This window comes from Erpetoichthys calabaricus, chromosome 12, assembly GCF_900747795.2.
Source record: "Erpetoichthys calabaricus chromosome 12, fErpCal1.3, whole genome shotgun sequence".
Taxonomy (NCBI): domain Eukaryota; kingdom Metazoa; phylum Chordata; class Cladistia; order Polypteriformes; family Polypteridae; genus Erpetoichthys; species Erpetoichthys calabaricus.
Window position 1 is genome coordinate 102,856,356 of NC_041405.2, and position 16,798 is coordinate 102,873,153.

Below are 16,798 nucleotides of genomic sequence, written 5' to 3' on the forward strand. Positions count from 1 at the left end.
TGAAATTGTTAAATTAAAACAAAAAACAACCATAGTGTAATGAATACAGTACAAAGACTTGGCAAAAATCTTATTTTGTGACATTCTTGTGAATTTCCCCTTGGGATTAATAACGTATCTATCTATTTTAACATTGCATAGAATTTATTTTTATTAACAGATATTTACTTCATATAGAACTGCATTTGTGAGTATGCCGATTCTCTTGCTATATCTTTCCACTGAGTGCAGGGCAGATGACCTTTCTTAATTCTATGCTGAATATTTGTGCTTGGAATTGGCAACAACACCCAACACTAAAACAGCAGCACAGTTGGAAACCTGCCTGAGAATTTTTGCTTGCATGTTATTTTCTTTCACTCAGCTGCCTTGTAGAAGGCTACACCACAACTCAAATCTACAAACACTTTCATTCTTAAGGCTGTTGGAATCCGTCATACAGAATAAGGATTAATACAGTGACCATGTGTGACATGGGAAGTGGCTAACGCATTGCAGAAAAAAATTTTCTTACCGTTAACAGTTGCCTCTCTGGCCTTGTACACACATTTCCAATTGGAAATGGTTATTTTAATATCATCACCTACTGAACACCAATTCTACATTCAGCTACATTTAAAAAAAATCTATTAGTGTTGCCCTTAGCCAGTAGAGGCACTAACATTTCAGATGATATTTCTTTTTCTCTTATCTTCAACTAGGTACCTGAAAAGTGATCACAAAACCATTTTTTTTCATTATTAGCTGGTGTTGTTAGAATGGACAGCGAATAATTATTAGTCCATTTCACATAAACAAAAAGGGATTTGATAAGTGGATGTCTTTCCTTTTTTATTGCCCTACTATTTGTTTTTGACATCAAAAAATACCTGTTAAAAAAGGTTAACATTTGGGAAAACCTAAATTTTCTTGCAAGTACAGTATAACACCTAAGTGTTTTCTCTTGAACGAAGGCATTGAAAATTGAATTCTTTTCACTGTGTGAACCAATACAGAATGAACCAAAAAGCATTGAAAACTGTATCACGAAATCCGAACCATTAAAACCCTCCTATATAGTCCAATGCAAATATTAATGTAAAGCATCAACCATAGTGAAGGCTCCATGATATTGATTTTAGTGTTTAATAAACCATAAATGCTCCAAAATAGGTGGATTCTTCATTCAAGCTTACAGCAGTAACATCTGTCACTTTTAGGAATATGCGGTCACCCTGGGTCAGTTCAAACAATGCTCCTTGATAACTGGAAAAGAGATCAAACTCAGCAGCCTCATGCCAGCACTTGGTGACAACTGCTTTGGACAGAAGGATTGGATCATGGTAAGAGGTTTTTCTGTATACATACTGAAGGAAAGGTTGTTGTTGAAACTCCTTGACTTGGGGAGTAGTCCAAAAATAAATCTGCGAATATATAAAGTATAGGCCATCTCTTAATACGATAATCTCTCCATCCCTGTAATCCATCAACCCTTGCTGGAAAGTCAGCTCCTCTGAGTTTTCCCATAGGATCACATCACGTCCATCTGCTTGCTTGAAGTATGGAAAATCTAAAATTGTAAAAGCATATGTAATATGTGTGCATATGTAATATGCCAAAAACACAATCTTTGATTTTTTTTCTTACCATTGTCCAGTCGACTACGTAATTGTCCTCTGTTTTTTTGTGGCTTTAGGTGGATAGCTGGTCTGTCATATGCAAATAAGGATACATTTTGCACTGCAAAGAAGAAGAAGAGACTCCCATGTAAATCAAAGCAAATGAGTTAAATATTTTGTTCAAAGTCTGCACAATACATGAATCCCTTCTACATGATTCACAGTATTGAATACAAAGTTGTGGGTACCTAGTTTGCATGGATTTACGGTAGAACAACACAGGAATGTTAACTCTCACTAATATGTGAAGATTTGATGCCTCATGGACACCAAGAGCTGATTATTGCAGACTTCAAAATCGTTCTTTGGCTGTTATGTTAGAGGTTACTCAACTAAATTTCATTCCAATTTTCTAATTCTATTAAAGATTCTAAAAACAGGTTTCCGGCCTAAATCCAGAAATCTAGAATATGTGTCTCTTTATTCCATATATTGAATCAGAAAGGATGAGCTTTTAATCACACTTGTATCTGTAGAAGCTTAACACATTTTTGGTTCAAGGTCCAGCATAAAGAGGAGCACTTGATTCACTTCATAACTGAGTTAGAGAATATGAATCTTTTCCATACCCAACTTTAGATAAAAAAAAAAATAAGGCAAATGCTCATATACTAGCAGTTTACTGCACCATGGATAAAAAAGAAAATTGTTGAATCTGCATAAAGGATCCCACAGTATCAAATTCTGTAACTTGACCAAGGTCCACTGTTGCTAAAATAGTAATTCACCAAGGTGTGCATCATCATACAATCAAGGACAAAGAGATTAGCTAAACAAACCCCATGGAGCTATAAAAATAAAGGAGTTTCATGTAGCTCTGCAGCTCACACAAGAAACCTAACCATGTGAGAGCAGACATCTGTTCATTCAGTGCATGTGTTTATGAGAATGTGGTCACAAAAACTTTTGTAATGAACATTCTTCAGAATTCATAGGTAAATGGGTCCCTTGCTTTTTTTTTTTTTTTTTTTTACATTTTTTGCTTTAACAATTTTTTTTTTCTGTTGCAAACAGAACAAACAGAACCTATTATATCTCACCAAGTATTGTGATGTGTTCTGTACTTATTTCTAATCTTTTCCTTATTACATATACTAATGTTGACGATCTGTAAAGCGGTTTTCAAAATTGCTCCTTCTGAAAATATTATAAACAATAAAGATTGTCAGCAGTCACATGGCTTTTAAAGGTTTATTATTTATGCAATTGCATCAAACAAACAAAAAAGGTGCTTCCTTCAGTTGCTATTACATGTAACAATACACTGTAGAAAAGTAACAATACAGTACTAAAAAGACACACTGCATAAGCTTTACATGTAATTTCCTTAAGAATATGCAATCACGGCTTCAAAGTTCATATTATAATACCTGTAGTATAATGTATAGCACCGTACCCTTGCCTCACTTTGTCTCAGTTAAATTCTTGGCAGACATTGTTCCTTCCTCCTTCACTGGATTTAAATGATTCACATTCTAATGATTTGCCATGAAGCCAAATGTCGGGTCAAAATTAATGCAGTGTTATTCACTGCATGACTACATTTGTTTGTACCCTGTAGACCATCCGAATTGGATTCCTTCCTTCAGCACTTGGGTTATGTTCTGGGTCAACACTGAACTGGATATGCATAAATAAAATGAATAGATGGACAAATGTGAAACTTACTCCAAACCAGTAAGGTTTCAATGGACTAACACTGCATAGTGCTTATAGTTTAGACTCTTTTCATAGCCAGATTTTAACATGCAATGAAGCTACTTTTCAGTGTCAAAAATACTGTGCAAAACACATTTTTTTTAAATCATTACTATAGTCAAAATGTGTCACCCTTTTGAAAATCAAAACCTGGTGCAGGAGGGAAACCTGAAATTTCACTGCTTGCATTTCTAATTCCTCTCTTGGAATAATTCTTAATAACTATCTAGAAATGTGACCTTCTGCATTACATAAAGTGTACATTAATTCTCCTGAATTTGAACAAAAAGTAACAATTACTTCTTTGCTTTATAAATATTCATTTTCCAAAATGTATGCTGAAAAAACATTTTCAAAACTGCTCAAAGAGAACTGGATTGAGAACAGGGTGTATTGGTAGCTATCCTGTCAGCACTGGGTGCAAATCAGGAAATAGCCCCGAAGATATTGCTAGTCTGTTGTAGTGGAGGCATAAAGAGTGAATATACATAGCCATTTGTCTGTGTCTGCTCACTCCTAATCGACTGTTTTAAGAATTATTAAAAACAATTTAATGCTGCAAGTCAGTGAATTCAAATTAAGAAGACTAATTAAGCACATTAACAGCTGCAAAAAAGTACATCTTTGTGAAAATGTGCTGCTGGGTATTTCACACCTACAGACTAAGAATAAAAACACATTATTTAGAGAATTAAGTAGAATCTGGCTAGAACTTCCACACAACAGACGACACTGGGTCTCACAATATTCAATTCTTCAACAACGCTGTTCACTACAATTCTTTACCATAAATTTTGCTTACATTTGGGGTTATTCATTGTCTCTTCTCATTATTTTAAAGTAATCTAATTTACAGATTTTGGTAAATTGTTAACTCTTCTTCTCATACTTCAGGCTTTTTGTCTCATTACTAATCCTTAGGTTGGGTGACATACTTCCTGAAATTACAGACTACTCTCCTGTTCCTTATTTTTACACTCAGGTCATGTTCTGCTTCAAAACTTGTGGGCTGTCTCCGAAATCACCACCATCCATTACGTCTGGTTTACCCACTTTTTGTCATATTCAGGGATCTACTTCCACACTATGTCTTACTACAATAATTGTTCTATGAATGTTTTTCTCATAATCAATAGTTACTACTTTGTCTTTCTAAGCACTATGTTCACATGACAAAATCTCCCCCCATCCCCACCAATATCACCAGACTATGAAACTTTCAAAAAAGTAACACATGGTCCACAAGTCTTAACCAACCAGTTCTTACTCTCTCTATACAGGTTTTCATTGTAGAGCTTCTCCCCTAGCATAAGTGTTACATGTGCATGGAAGAAAAAAGACATCAAAATACATGCATACATTCAGACATAAATCAGTTTCTTGGTCTGCTGTTAATACATTTCTAACCTCTAATGTCCTTTTAAAAATAGTATAGCAAATACCACTGTTTATTCCCTGCAATACTCTTGCCAAACATATGCTATACAGTGTTAACATAAAAATTAAATGATTACCTGCAAATTCATGATATACTGTGTTTCTGATATCAGATTTCAGTCTCTAAAACAAATAAAATTGAAAAACTGTCAAGAAAATGTATTTATTGTATATTCTGTTGACATTTTATTCAAGACAACTCAAAAGATCATGAGTAAAATTACTTGAAAAATTTTTTTTTTTTTTTTTTTTACAGATGAGATTTTAAAAAAGACAATTTCCGAGGGTTATGGAGTCTGTGACAGTGGATATTCAGCCACAAATATTTCCTTATTCTGTACATTACAGAATGTACTGCCATATTGTGATATTATTCACAATACATGTTGCCATTACCTTGTCAAAAAGAATAAAGGACAAGACTACAATTAAGCCTAGCCTAAGGAAAAAGTAAAATGAGAAGCTATTTCATTCCACATATATAACAAATTTTACAACTATTCTATCTTGTTATACTGTAACCAAAAATAATTTTTTGTTAAAGTAAACAATGTTTGTAAAGTAAAATAATGTTTAAGTAAGAGAAAGTAAAAATTATATAAAACATACATTTTATTTAAATTACCATATTTGTATATACTGACATATAGGGGCAGCATGGTGCCACAGTGGTAGCACTACTGCCTTGCAATAAGGAGTCAAGGGTTTGCATCTTAGGACATCCCTGTGTGGAGTTTTCTGGGACAGCTTAGCTTAAAAAAAAAAAAAAAAAAAACAGGCTAGATGGACTGAATGATCTCCTCTCCTCTCATAGTTTCCTCGTTTGTCAAATTTCTTTTGTTCTCCCCATGTCTGCATGGTCTCTCTGGGTGCTGCAGTTTCCTCCCACTATCCAAAGACATGCAGATTAGATGAACTGGAAATGCTGAATAATCCCTAGGGTGTGTTCTTGTGTGTGTGTGTGTGTGTGTTTGGCCTGCAATGGACTGTCGTCCTGTCTAGGGTTTTTTCCTGCCTTGCACCCTATGTGAGGTGGGACAGGCTCTAGTCCTGCTGCAACCTTGGTCTGGATTAAGTGGGTTAGAAAATGACTTGATTTGATATTATGTATAAAATACTGTATAGACTATTGATTGTAAACCAGTCTTGTGTGTGTGTAGTGATATTAATTGGCACAATTTTCCCTTCAAATAACTGCATTTATCTTGAACATTGTTTTTATATCACATGAAACTGATCAAGTATAAAGGGCAGTTCCAAGATAACCTGCAGGCAAACAAACACATCAAGAATAAGCCTTTACATATTAAAATGGTAAAATAACTGAATTGCAAAATGCAAGTTTGAAGAAGAATCTAGAGATAAATATTGTTTACACAGCACACCCATGATAGCATTAGATGAGAAATTATTATTTATGGTCAAATTACAGTTCAAAAAGGAAAATGTTCCCATAAACCACTGAAAACATACCTTATCAAGTGTGACATTCAGTTCCTGAAGCCAAAATTCACAATCAATATCACCATTAAGTTCTTGTTCTGTAAAATTAGGTTCAGCAAGATAATTTATGCAGCGCAATTGGTAATCTTCTAATCGTGCCAGATTTTGTGTCTAAGGAGGAAAAGAAAACAAAAAACACATTAAAAAAGAGTAGATTATTATACTGTAATTACTGCTAATGTGCTCAACAAATAAATTCAAAGCACATCTTCCAATAATTTGACATGCAGTATTTCCTAAAGTGGAATACAACAAAGAAAAAATATATATTGGGCAAAAATGACTTGACTACCATCAAGGGCACTTTATAAAACCTGGGATTTTTGAATGGCTGCTCAGATTTTGACTTTTGTTTTCTGGTTCACCATAACTATCAAGAATGGGAATGATGATATTAATATTATGATTATTTAACACTCTGGTGGTTAAAATTACTTTTAATTTCATCAGTAGGTTTGGGAAATGTGTAAGATTCTAAGTTTGATTAATCATCCATTGGTGACAGACAACGTTACCACTTGGCAGGAGGGATCACTACTTTGACTGGGTAATGGCTATGTCACATTACACAACTTTTCCATAGATTTTCAGTTATGGCCTTCATTTACATATTATGGTGTGTGCCCATGAAGTCAGTCACATAATGTGATATGGCCAGCCACTCACTCCAACTATTCTGGGACTCGGCTCCATGTGCTTGAAAACTGACAACAAATGAATGCTCATCTGGAAGTACAATGCATTTAATGTAGAGGTCAGGAACAAGAAATGCAGCTGTCTTGGACCTCAAAAACAGAACAGAAGTTAGTCTGTCTGATATCTCCTCTTTTATATACCACAACAAAATGGAAAAAAGGAACAAAGGGCAGAAAATTTAAGAGTGTTGTTGTGAAAAATTCTTAATTTTTCCAGTGGACAATATATATATATATATATATATATATATATATATATATATATATATATATATAGGGAACTTAGGGAAGAAAAAAAACAGAAAAGAAAAAGTCTGTCATGGACAAAATTAACCATTGAAAATCTTGATTTACATACATTGCTGACATTACATACATTGATTTACATTACATACCTTGAAAAATGAAAAAATAAAATTTGCAATCAATTTTTATTGACTCAGAGCAAATGTTTTATAAATTCATTAACTTCCTCACTTGCTTGGCCAATACTTCTTGCACCCTTTTATCCTGCAGCTTTGTACTTATCTTGGCACATCCCATTTCCTTCTACTCATTTTTCATCTGAACATTTTGCTGTCACATTGTCCTACTGCCTCTTTCACTACACTATATTGTGCTATTCCTACCAGCAACTTCATTTTGAATTTTAGTTTTAATTCTAGCACACTTTTTGAACATTTTTTTACTCCACTGGTTTCACTAATACATACTGTATTTTTGTTGCCATATTTAGATCACTCATTTGTTTTATTTACTCATTTGATGTATCCTTCATATCACATGGATTTGTATATGTGGGTACACATTTTTTTAATAAGTAAACCTAACAATTTCACTATGGTATTTTTATTGCGGGTGGCACGGTGGGTAGCGCTGCTGCCTCGCAGTTAGGAGAGTTCCCGGGTCCTCCCTGCGTGGAGTTTGCATGTTGTCCCCGTGTCTGCGTGGGTTTCCTCCAGGTGCGCTGGTTTCCTCCCACAGTCAAAAGACATGCAGGTTAGGTGCATTGGTGATTCTAAATTGTCCCTAGTGTGTGCCTGGTTTGTTTCCTGCCTTGCGCCCTGTATTGGCTGGGATTGGCTCCAGCAGACCCCCGTGACCCTGTAGTTGGGATTCAGCGGGTTGGAAAATGGATGGATGGATAGATGGAAAATGGATGGATATTTTTATTGCTTATTTCTTTGAAAGTTTGTACATCTATTGATCTATTTATATACAGTAACTAACACATCTCAATTTCTTGAATTAATTTTACTGGTCCACGTAGGCCCCTAAGCCTCCTCCTTTAAATTCGTTGGACAGACACAGTGAAATTCTTCTATTTTTCGGTTATGGTTTCACCTCTCCGGTCTAAGTTTCTTACTTTGTTTGTACAAACCAAAAACTTGAATTTTCTTAGAACATGTGAGAATTATGCAATCACAGTCCATGAGATTCAAACACTGTTCTAACTTTTCTATGAGTTATCTATCCATCCATCCATCCATCCATCCATTTTCCAACCCACTGAATCCGAACACAGGGTCACGGGGGTCTGCTGGAGCCAATCCCAGCCAACACAGGGCGCAAGGCAGGGAACCAATCCCGGGCAGGGTGCCAACCCGCCGCAGGACACACACACACACACACACACACACCAAGCACACACTAGGGCCAATTTAGAATCGCCAATCGACCTAACCTGCATGTCTCTGGACTGTGGGAGGAAACCGGAGTACCCGGAGGAAACCAACGCAGACACAGAGAGAACATGCAAACTCCACACAGAGAGGACCCGGGAAGCAAACATGAGTTATCTATTTTTCCAAAAAATGAACACTATACAGTATATGGTATATGCTTTGCTAACATACCATAGAAATTCAGATGTAAAGACTTTTTCACACTTTCCACACTTCCATACTTTTACCTGTAAATTGATTTTGATTTAGTGAGGGGACTCTAGTGCATGCATGTTGCTGTCACTCCTCCCTGTTAACAACACTTTTTTGTTAAAATTTGCATTAACCTTGCACTTTTTCCATTTTCTTTTATTGTATGAATAGATGCACTCGACACAAATAGCATTGATTTTGGATTTATTTTTGTGTACTTTGCCTTGACTGGGTTCGCAGCCTCGGGAAAACTGAATCTTTCTGTGGTTCACTAGATGAGACTTTCTTTTGATTGCCCGCTCCTGCCTGATGCTTGATCAACAAACATTTTTTCACTGCACCTTAGAGATCTAGAAGCTGGGGATATTCTGTTTCCTTGATTATAATGAATATGCTGGATTGCTGTCGATTCCTTCTGTATGGAAGGCTGTATGGCTTTGAATGGAAATGACTGAGAAGTGATCTGATGTCTGCAGCCACGTGGCTTGCGGCTTTGGGGTGATCAAGCCTATAATACCCAGCGCTATACGCATGTGGTTGTATGCTGGACACTATCTTTCATGTGCATATCCTACTATGCTTCTTCTGGATTTTTTGCTGCTTTGCTACCATCGTTCATATGCACCACCCCACCTAACCCAACCAATTTCACCTTCTCTGCTGTGCTGCTCCGCACCTCTGCTACTATCAGATGGATTTTCTGTCTGCAGCACTTATAGCAGTGATTTGGGACTCCCTGATCATAAAGCAGTACTTTTCATTGTCTCATTAACTCTTCCTCTTCTTACCTGTAAATGTCAAATTTCTTTCAGAAACCTTAAAAATATCTGTCCCTCTATCCTTGCTGAATCCATTTATCTTTTTCTGTCTTCCCCGATTCCATCAACGCTAGATAGTCTTATTGACTACTATAACTCAGCCCTTCATTCAGCACTCGATAAAACAGCTCCATTAAAACATAAGGAAATTTCCTTTAAGCATTCAGCTCCATGGTGTAATTCAGAATTATAGTCTATGAAAGCAGCTAGTCAACACCTTGAGAAAATGTCATATAAGACTGGCTTCAGTGTGCATATCCAGGCTTTCTCTGGCCATCAAAGGATTTACATGGATGAACTAACTGCAGCCAAGAATGCACATTATGGCAGAATAATGTAAAGTGGCCATGATAACCCAAGGGTTTTGTTCTCCGTAGTTAATAAACTACTTCAGCATGCCTCTACCCCAATTACCTCCTCTACCGAAGCCTATGAAAAATTCATCCACAAAATTAAAGATCTAAATAATTTAACTAACATAAATCCATCATCCATTTATATCTTTCCCCTTCTTCCCACTCCATCCAGCTTCTTTACTAAATTTTTACCAGTCACAACTGCATTTGTTAATGACCTGCTTTGTAAGGTGAGGCCAACTACCTGTGTACTGGACCCCATCCCCACCACACTTCTTAAATCCTGCCTTCATGCCATAATCCCAACTGTTACAACAATAATATTTATATCCCTACACCGACTTTGTGTCAGCCACTTTTAAAATTGCTTCTGTAACCCCAGTGTTCAAAAAGTCTGGTCTTGATGCTGACAGTCTTAACAATTTTTGAACCCTCTCTCATTTACCTTTTCTGTCAAACATTCTTGAGTATGTTGTAGACTTCCAACTCACTAATTACTTCCTTTCAGTCTTGTTTCAGAGCACAACACAGGTGTGAAAGTGCCTTGCTTTGTGAAAGTGCCATGCTTTGGGTAACTAATGATTTGCTTATGGCAGCAGACTTTGGACAAGCCAGCATATTAATTCTGTTAGACCTCAGTGCAGAATTTGAAACTGTCAGACACAAAATTCTACTGTCCAGAATGAAGAACATTCTGGGTATCTCTGGCACTGCAATCCAGTGGTTTAAATCCTATCTAACTGATAGGTAAGAGTTTGTTAGTTTTGGCAACAGCAGGTCCAGTTCAGTACCAGTCAAACAAGGAGTTCCTCAGGGCTCTGCCCTCGGCCCTCTGTTCTTCTATATCTATATGCTTCAACTTGGTCATATTATTTGTAGGTTTGGACTGGATTATCATTTTTATGTGGATGACAGCCAACTCAAACTTCATCATAGCATTCTCAGCTCACAACTTGCCTCAGTGAAATTAAAAGCTGGATGGAGCAGAACTCTTTAAAATTAAACTGCAAAAAACCAAAACTGCGAATTGGCACTAAAGCACAACTTAAGAAAATGAACTCCTTTCTAGTCACTCTTGATGGTGATCTCATCACACCTTCTTCTAATGCAAGGAATCTTGGTGTCATTTTTTTTTTTATTTCCCTCCCTTTCTTACTCCACCCACATAAACCAAATTAAGAAATGTTCTTACTTCCTTATTATTATTATTAGTTGCTTTACTGCCATATGTGAGAATTCTTCTTAAGCAAATGCCACCAATAAAGATATACAACTGAACAAAAGAATCAACTGGCCTTTGAATCACAATTTTTGTTATAAGTATTTCAATTTCTTCACATTTTCCATTTAAATAACTAATTTTTTCATGTTCAAAATTCCTTTCAGTTATTGGAAAAAAATGGAATGTACTGTTTTTAAAGATTATCACACATTTCCAAGGGAAGCATAGTGGTTGATGCTGCTGCCTCACATCTCAAAGGTCTTGGGTTCAGATCTCAGCTTAGGAATACTACTAGCAAGCCCGCGATTCTCGAAAGAATCGCAAATCCAAGAATGGCAATCACTTTCTGTTCCCTCTGATACTTGAGCCGGTACCCCTTTCACAAGCACGTTGTAGGCGCGCCCGTTGTCACAGCATGGACAAATCCAAGAATGCCAATCACTTTCTGTTCCATCTGATACTTGAGCCGTGACTCCTTTCGTTTTTGAGCCGGTACTCCTTTTGCAAGCGCGTTGTCACAGCATGGACCGTTGGTCTGAGACGGGACTCCCTTCGCAAGTGCGTTGTAGGCGCGCGCGTTGTCACAGTTGGTTTCAGCCGTGACTCCTTTCGTTTTTGAGCCGTGACTCCTTTCGCAAGCGTGTTGTAGGCGCGCGCGTTGTCACAGTTGGTTTGTGCCGTGACTCCTTTCGCAAGCGCGTTGTAGGCGTGCGCATTATCACAGCATGGACCTTTGGGGATTCCGTACATCCGGTGAGCCCTGCGCCCATCACAGTTGGTTTGAGCCGTGCCTTCTTTCGCAAGCGCGTTGTAGGCGCGCGCGTTGTCACAGCATGGCCCTTTGGGGATTCCGTACATCCGGTGAGCCCTGCACCCTGCGCCCATCCGGTTTACAACCTTCGGTTAGTAATATGGATGTCTGGAGTTTGCAGGGCATACCTGTGTAAGTGTGGTATTTCAGCGGGTATTCTGCTTATTACATCCAGAAATTGAAACATTGTACACAGGTAAGGTTGTGCCATGTCACGGACTGGTGTCCAATCCACATTCCTGCATATGGCCAGGGATAACAGTAGCTTCCCAAAATATATTCAGATAACACTTTCAAATTGAATTGGAGTTTGATTTTCAAGTCTGAAATATTGATGGGTTGATAGGGGTGTGATGCATAAAAACATCCAGGTCGTTATGCAAATTATACAAAAACATCCTATAGTAACTTATTTTAATTTCACATTTTACTACTAAAAAGAGCAAAGCATATTACTTTTGTGCTTGCATAGTTAAGTTTAGGAATAAATAGGACATGTGTGGTTTATTATTGTGTTATTTAAAATTTTGTATTCTTTATTTTGTCAAATGCGTATACAATTCATTATGACCTAGCCTTAAAAAAAAAAAATGCTGCCACTGGGCCAAATGCAAACTTTCCTGCATAATGGGCACAAAGAAAAGCCTGTCATTGCTTCATGACAGAAAATATATGGGGATGAAAATATGGGTGGTTTCTTAAAAAATGTTTTTTTTTCCTTTCATGTGAATTACTTTCCTGTTGAAATAGTTTTCCATACATTTTCCACCCCTAAATGCTTGATAAAAGCCTTATCCAGGTGGCGCAGTGGTTGTCTTGCTGCCTTGAAGTAAGAAGCTCCTGGGTTTATGGCTATTGTCTTCTCTGTGTGGAGAGTGCATTGAATAGTGAGAAAAGCGCTATATAAATATAAAGAATAATTTATTATTATTATTATTATCCAGCAATAGCCAACATACTGAATATTGCAACAAGCACCCAACATTGCTCCGCCCACTCATCTCACAGCTAAAGTATGATTGGTTAACAGTTGGAGTGGTTAGAGATTGATGCGCCATCTCACAATGGCATGCTTATCCCCCTCCCAGCCTGTACTCCTGTGGGTTATTTTTCCAGCTTTAAAGAGATTCAGAATTCCAGCTAAGCACATAAGCAAGTCCAGGGCTGGTGTTAGCTTGCTGAGTTCTGTGACGTCATGGAAGTCATGAGCATCACAAGATTAAAATCAAATCTTGAGTACATTTCAGTCATAATGACAATTCAAAAAGCATCAAGCTATAAGCACATATTTAGCAGTAATTGGAGTACAGAACAAAACTTTTAAACTAGTGTTTTATTATTATTATTTTTTTAAGTATTGCGGTTTGTAAATGATTACATATAATATTTTGGAATAACTGTTATGGACTGACACCCTGTCCAGGGATTGTTCCTGCATTTTGCCCTATACTTGCTGGAATACATTCAACTTTCCCTCAACCTGATCTGGATAAGTGGCTTAAGAAAAGATAGTGTTTATTATAAAATCCATCCATCTGTTAAGTTATTCCAATTTAAAATTAAACTTCTTCTGTCAGAGAACATGACACTGCCTTTATTTGTGCTAAGTTCATTAAATATAAGTCCAACTGGGAAACGTTGGGAAGGTATGGAAAATGCAAATAAACACAGTAATTACAAAATTCACTTTTGACTTTGAATCTAATGCAAACAATAGTAATGTGCAGCCTGATCAACTTCATTGATAGTAAATATACATCTATTCTTGCCATTGAGAGCCTACAACTCATTCCAAAAAAGAAAACTTAATGGGGCAATTTAGGGCCAATAATGACTTAAAAAAAGAAAAATAATGATGTAAGCAGAAACAGATGTTCAACAGGTAATCATGCTTTGGTGTGAAGGCTGCATCAGGAAAGACCTAGTCCTTCAGGTGCAAAGATGAGATGAGAGTCGCCACTTTTCACACAAATCAATGAGGAAATTATTCAAAAGTTTAAAAACCGATGATTCTCAAAGACTAATCACAAGATATTTGTGCATTTCACTCTCAAAACTGCATAATATAATTAAAGGATTCAAGGAACCTGGACAAATTTCAGTGTGTAAAAGGCAAAGGCAAAAGCCTAAACTGACTGCTGTGATCTCCAATCCCTCAAACGGTACTCAAGAACCGTTATTGATCAATAAGTGATTCAACCACATGGATTCAGGAGTACTTTAGCAAACCTTTATCAAGTAACGCAATACGTAGTTTCATACCCAAATGCTGGTTACAACTGTGCTGTACAAAAACAAAGCTTTATGTTAACAGAAGCACTACCAACTTCTCTTGGTTTGGAGAAATCTGTGATAGTCAATTGCAAAGTGGAAACATGTATTGTGGTCAGATGAATCACATTTCAGGTCTTTTTTTGGAAGAACTGCACATTGTGTCCTCTAGACCATAGAAGAAAAGAACAATCCTGACTATTATCAACTACAAGCCATAAAGCTAACTTCTGTGATAGTATGGGGTTCTGTCAGTACCCTGGGCAAACGTAACTTGCACTACTGTAAAGGCACCCTTAATGCTAAAGGGCACATACAGACTTTGGAGCAACATATGCTGCCTTCATGATGACATCACTGCACATTTTAGCAAGATAATGCAAAACCACATTCTGCATGCATTACAAAGGTATGGCCGCATAGGAAGAGGGTGCAGGTGCTTGGCTGGCCTGTCTGCCTGCAGTTCTGGCCTGTGCATAAGTAAGAATGTGTACCACATACTGAAATTGCTAAATGTGACAATGAAGACTCCACACGTTTGTTCACCTTAAAACTTATTTGCAAGAAGAATGAGACAAAATTAAACCTGAAACACTAAATATTATTGCTGTTTTCAGTACATAAACCTTTCTTATGTGTTGTAAACAGGAATGGCAACGTTACAGAATGCTAAATTCTTTACTGTCCAAACTTCTTTTGGAAAATGTGTTTATTTTTTAAAAGACAATAATATTCATTAACTGCAACATCTAATAATAGGCTGCAATATTGTTTTCATGTCAAAGATCATTTACTAATCATTGCTTTCTCATTTTATTTGCATTTTCCATAACGTGCTTTTTCTGAGTAGGTGCGGTGCGTGCACTTTGTTTTTCATTAGGATGAATGTTTATCAAGTCAAATATTTTAACCTGCTTTGGATAACAAAAGGTACCATTCACTTTTAAATATCCTCCATGTAGTGCAAAAACACTCCATTCTTTTGTAGGCGGTGTACACGTACAATCTGCACACTAAAAGTTGTAAAGGATTTTTAATCAAAACAATTGTGGATCCTTTCTTTTACAAATGAAGTGATTTTTTAAAACAGCATTTACTAACCATGTTAATTACTAAACAATCTAGTTTTTCAGAATGGGGAGGGTGTGTGTGAGGAAATTGGCTTTTTGATGGGGGGATTTTGACTGAAGTACCTGGCAGCCTGCGTCTGGATCGAAGAAGCGCTTGTGTTGCTAGACCGTCCTGTTTTAGTCTCAGGTAACAAAAAGAGCACTTAACGGGTGGTTGTCACACCACTGTCCGACAAACAGCCTGTACAGTCTGCGCACCTCTGTACCTGGCTGGGCACCAACGGCCGTTTACTAGAAATTCCCATACGCCTCCGCGCTGGAAATCAGGAAGTGAGTGCAAATGCGTTTTATTCTGTTGGCACTTTCTGAGTCCTAAGTGATTTTTAAACGCGTAAACAATGTTTGTCGTTTTTTTTTTCTTAATAGCCCGAAAAGGTTGATACTCTCCCTTTATTCTTTTCATGGGATGCTCCGCTGAACAACTTTGAACAATGTTTCCAATTGAGCTTTGTTAAAAAGTGTCTGAAAGTGTTCAGGTGACAACTGACGCGCGATCAGTAGTTACACAACCCCTTACCTCTTTGATTTCCTTGGAGAAACTATAGAAGAGGCACGCTGTCCCAAAGACCTCGACACCGAGCAACAAGCTGAGGCACAGCACGAACGCGCTCCACCTGCCATTGGTCACTGTCACCTCGGGCTTCTCGTCCAGTTTGTAGTAACAGTTTTCTAGCGAAGTGTCAGCAACCATGTCTACTTCCGGTTGCAAGCATCATCGGCGAGAAATGAAAACCAAAAATACAACAGACCAGGAACAACGCAGCTCAACAGGAGCGCCTTCCGATCATGACAACACTCCCAGTCCCAGCTCGGAAAGTCCCTCCTGGCTGGATGTACGGGACACGTGACTCCGCTCTTGAAGCTGAGCCAGGCAATAATATCAGAGGGCTGCTCCCTGACCGCGGCGCCCAGCATTCCCAGGCGAAGAGGAAACGTGTTGTAGCAAAGCAGCCTTTTTTGGATGGACGCCAGATATGATTCATATTGTTTGCCTACAGAATGATCGTTGAGACCAGGGGTCTCCAAAGTCTAATGTGGAGGGCTGTAGGTGTTTTGTTCCAACCCGATTGCTTTATTAGAAACCAACCCTTGCCAACAGTAGAGGTTACATAATTGTATGGCTTGCTAGTGTTTTCATTCTGCTATGTGAGGTCATTCTTGTATGGCAGATTTTTAAGTGGATTAGTAATTGTCAGTCATTCTTTTTTATCTTTTAGTGTCAATTCAAATATTTTATTAATGCAGATCGTTCACAATGAACACACACAGGTGTAAATGGAAACAAGTTATATGGAGAACATCTGCTGCCTTTGTTATTTGTA

At 37.5% G+C, this 16,798-nt stretch overlaps 1 protein-coding gene across 1 annotated transcript; it reads right to left on the reverse strand.

Annotated features, from left to right (window-relative positions):
- Positions 1 to 124: 124 nt before the first annotated feature.
- On the reverse strand, positions 125 to 16,350 carry tnfsf10l4 (tumor necrosis factor (ligand) superfamily, member 10 like 4). The gene is made up of 5 exons (XM_028815936.2): positions 15,994 to 16,350; positions 6,267 to 6,407; positions 4,871 to 4,916; positions 1,627 to 1,719; positions 125 to 1,549 (listed from the first exon to the last, which is right to left on the reverse strand). Exons 1-5 carry the CDS (start codon positions 16,165 to 16,167, stop codon positions 1,125 to 1,127), a joined length of 879 nt encoding a protein of 292 aa, XP_028671769.1. The 5' UTR covers positions 16,168 to 16,350; the 3' UTR covers positions 125 to 1,124.
- Positions 16,351 to 16,798: the final 448 nt, after the last annotated feature.

Coding starts and splice junctions, on each gene's coding strand:
- tnfsf10l4 (XM_028815936.2), bottom strand. CDS start 16,167: ATGGTTGCTGACACTTCGCTAGAAAACTGTTACTACAAACTGGACGAG. Junction 6,408..15,993: donor TCTCCAAGGAAATCAAAGAG/GTAAGGGGTTGT, acceptor TTTCCTCCTTAG/ACACAAAATCTGGCACGATT. Junction 4,917..6,266: donor TGAATGTCACACTTGATAAG/GTATGTTTTCAG, acceptor TATTTGTTTTAG/AGACTGAAATCTGATATCAG.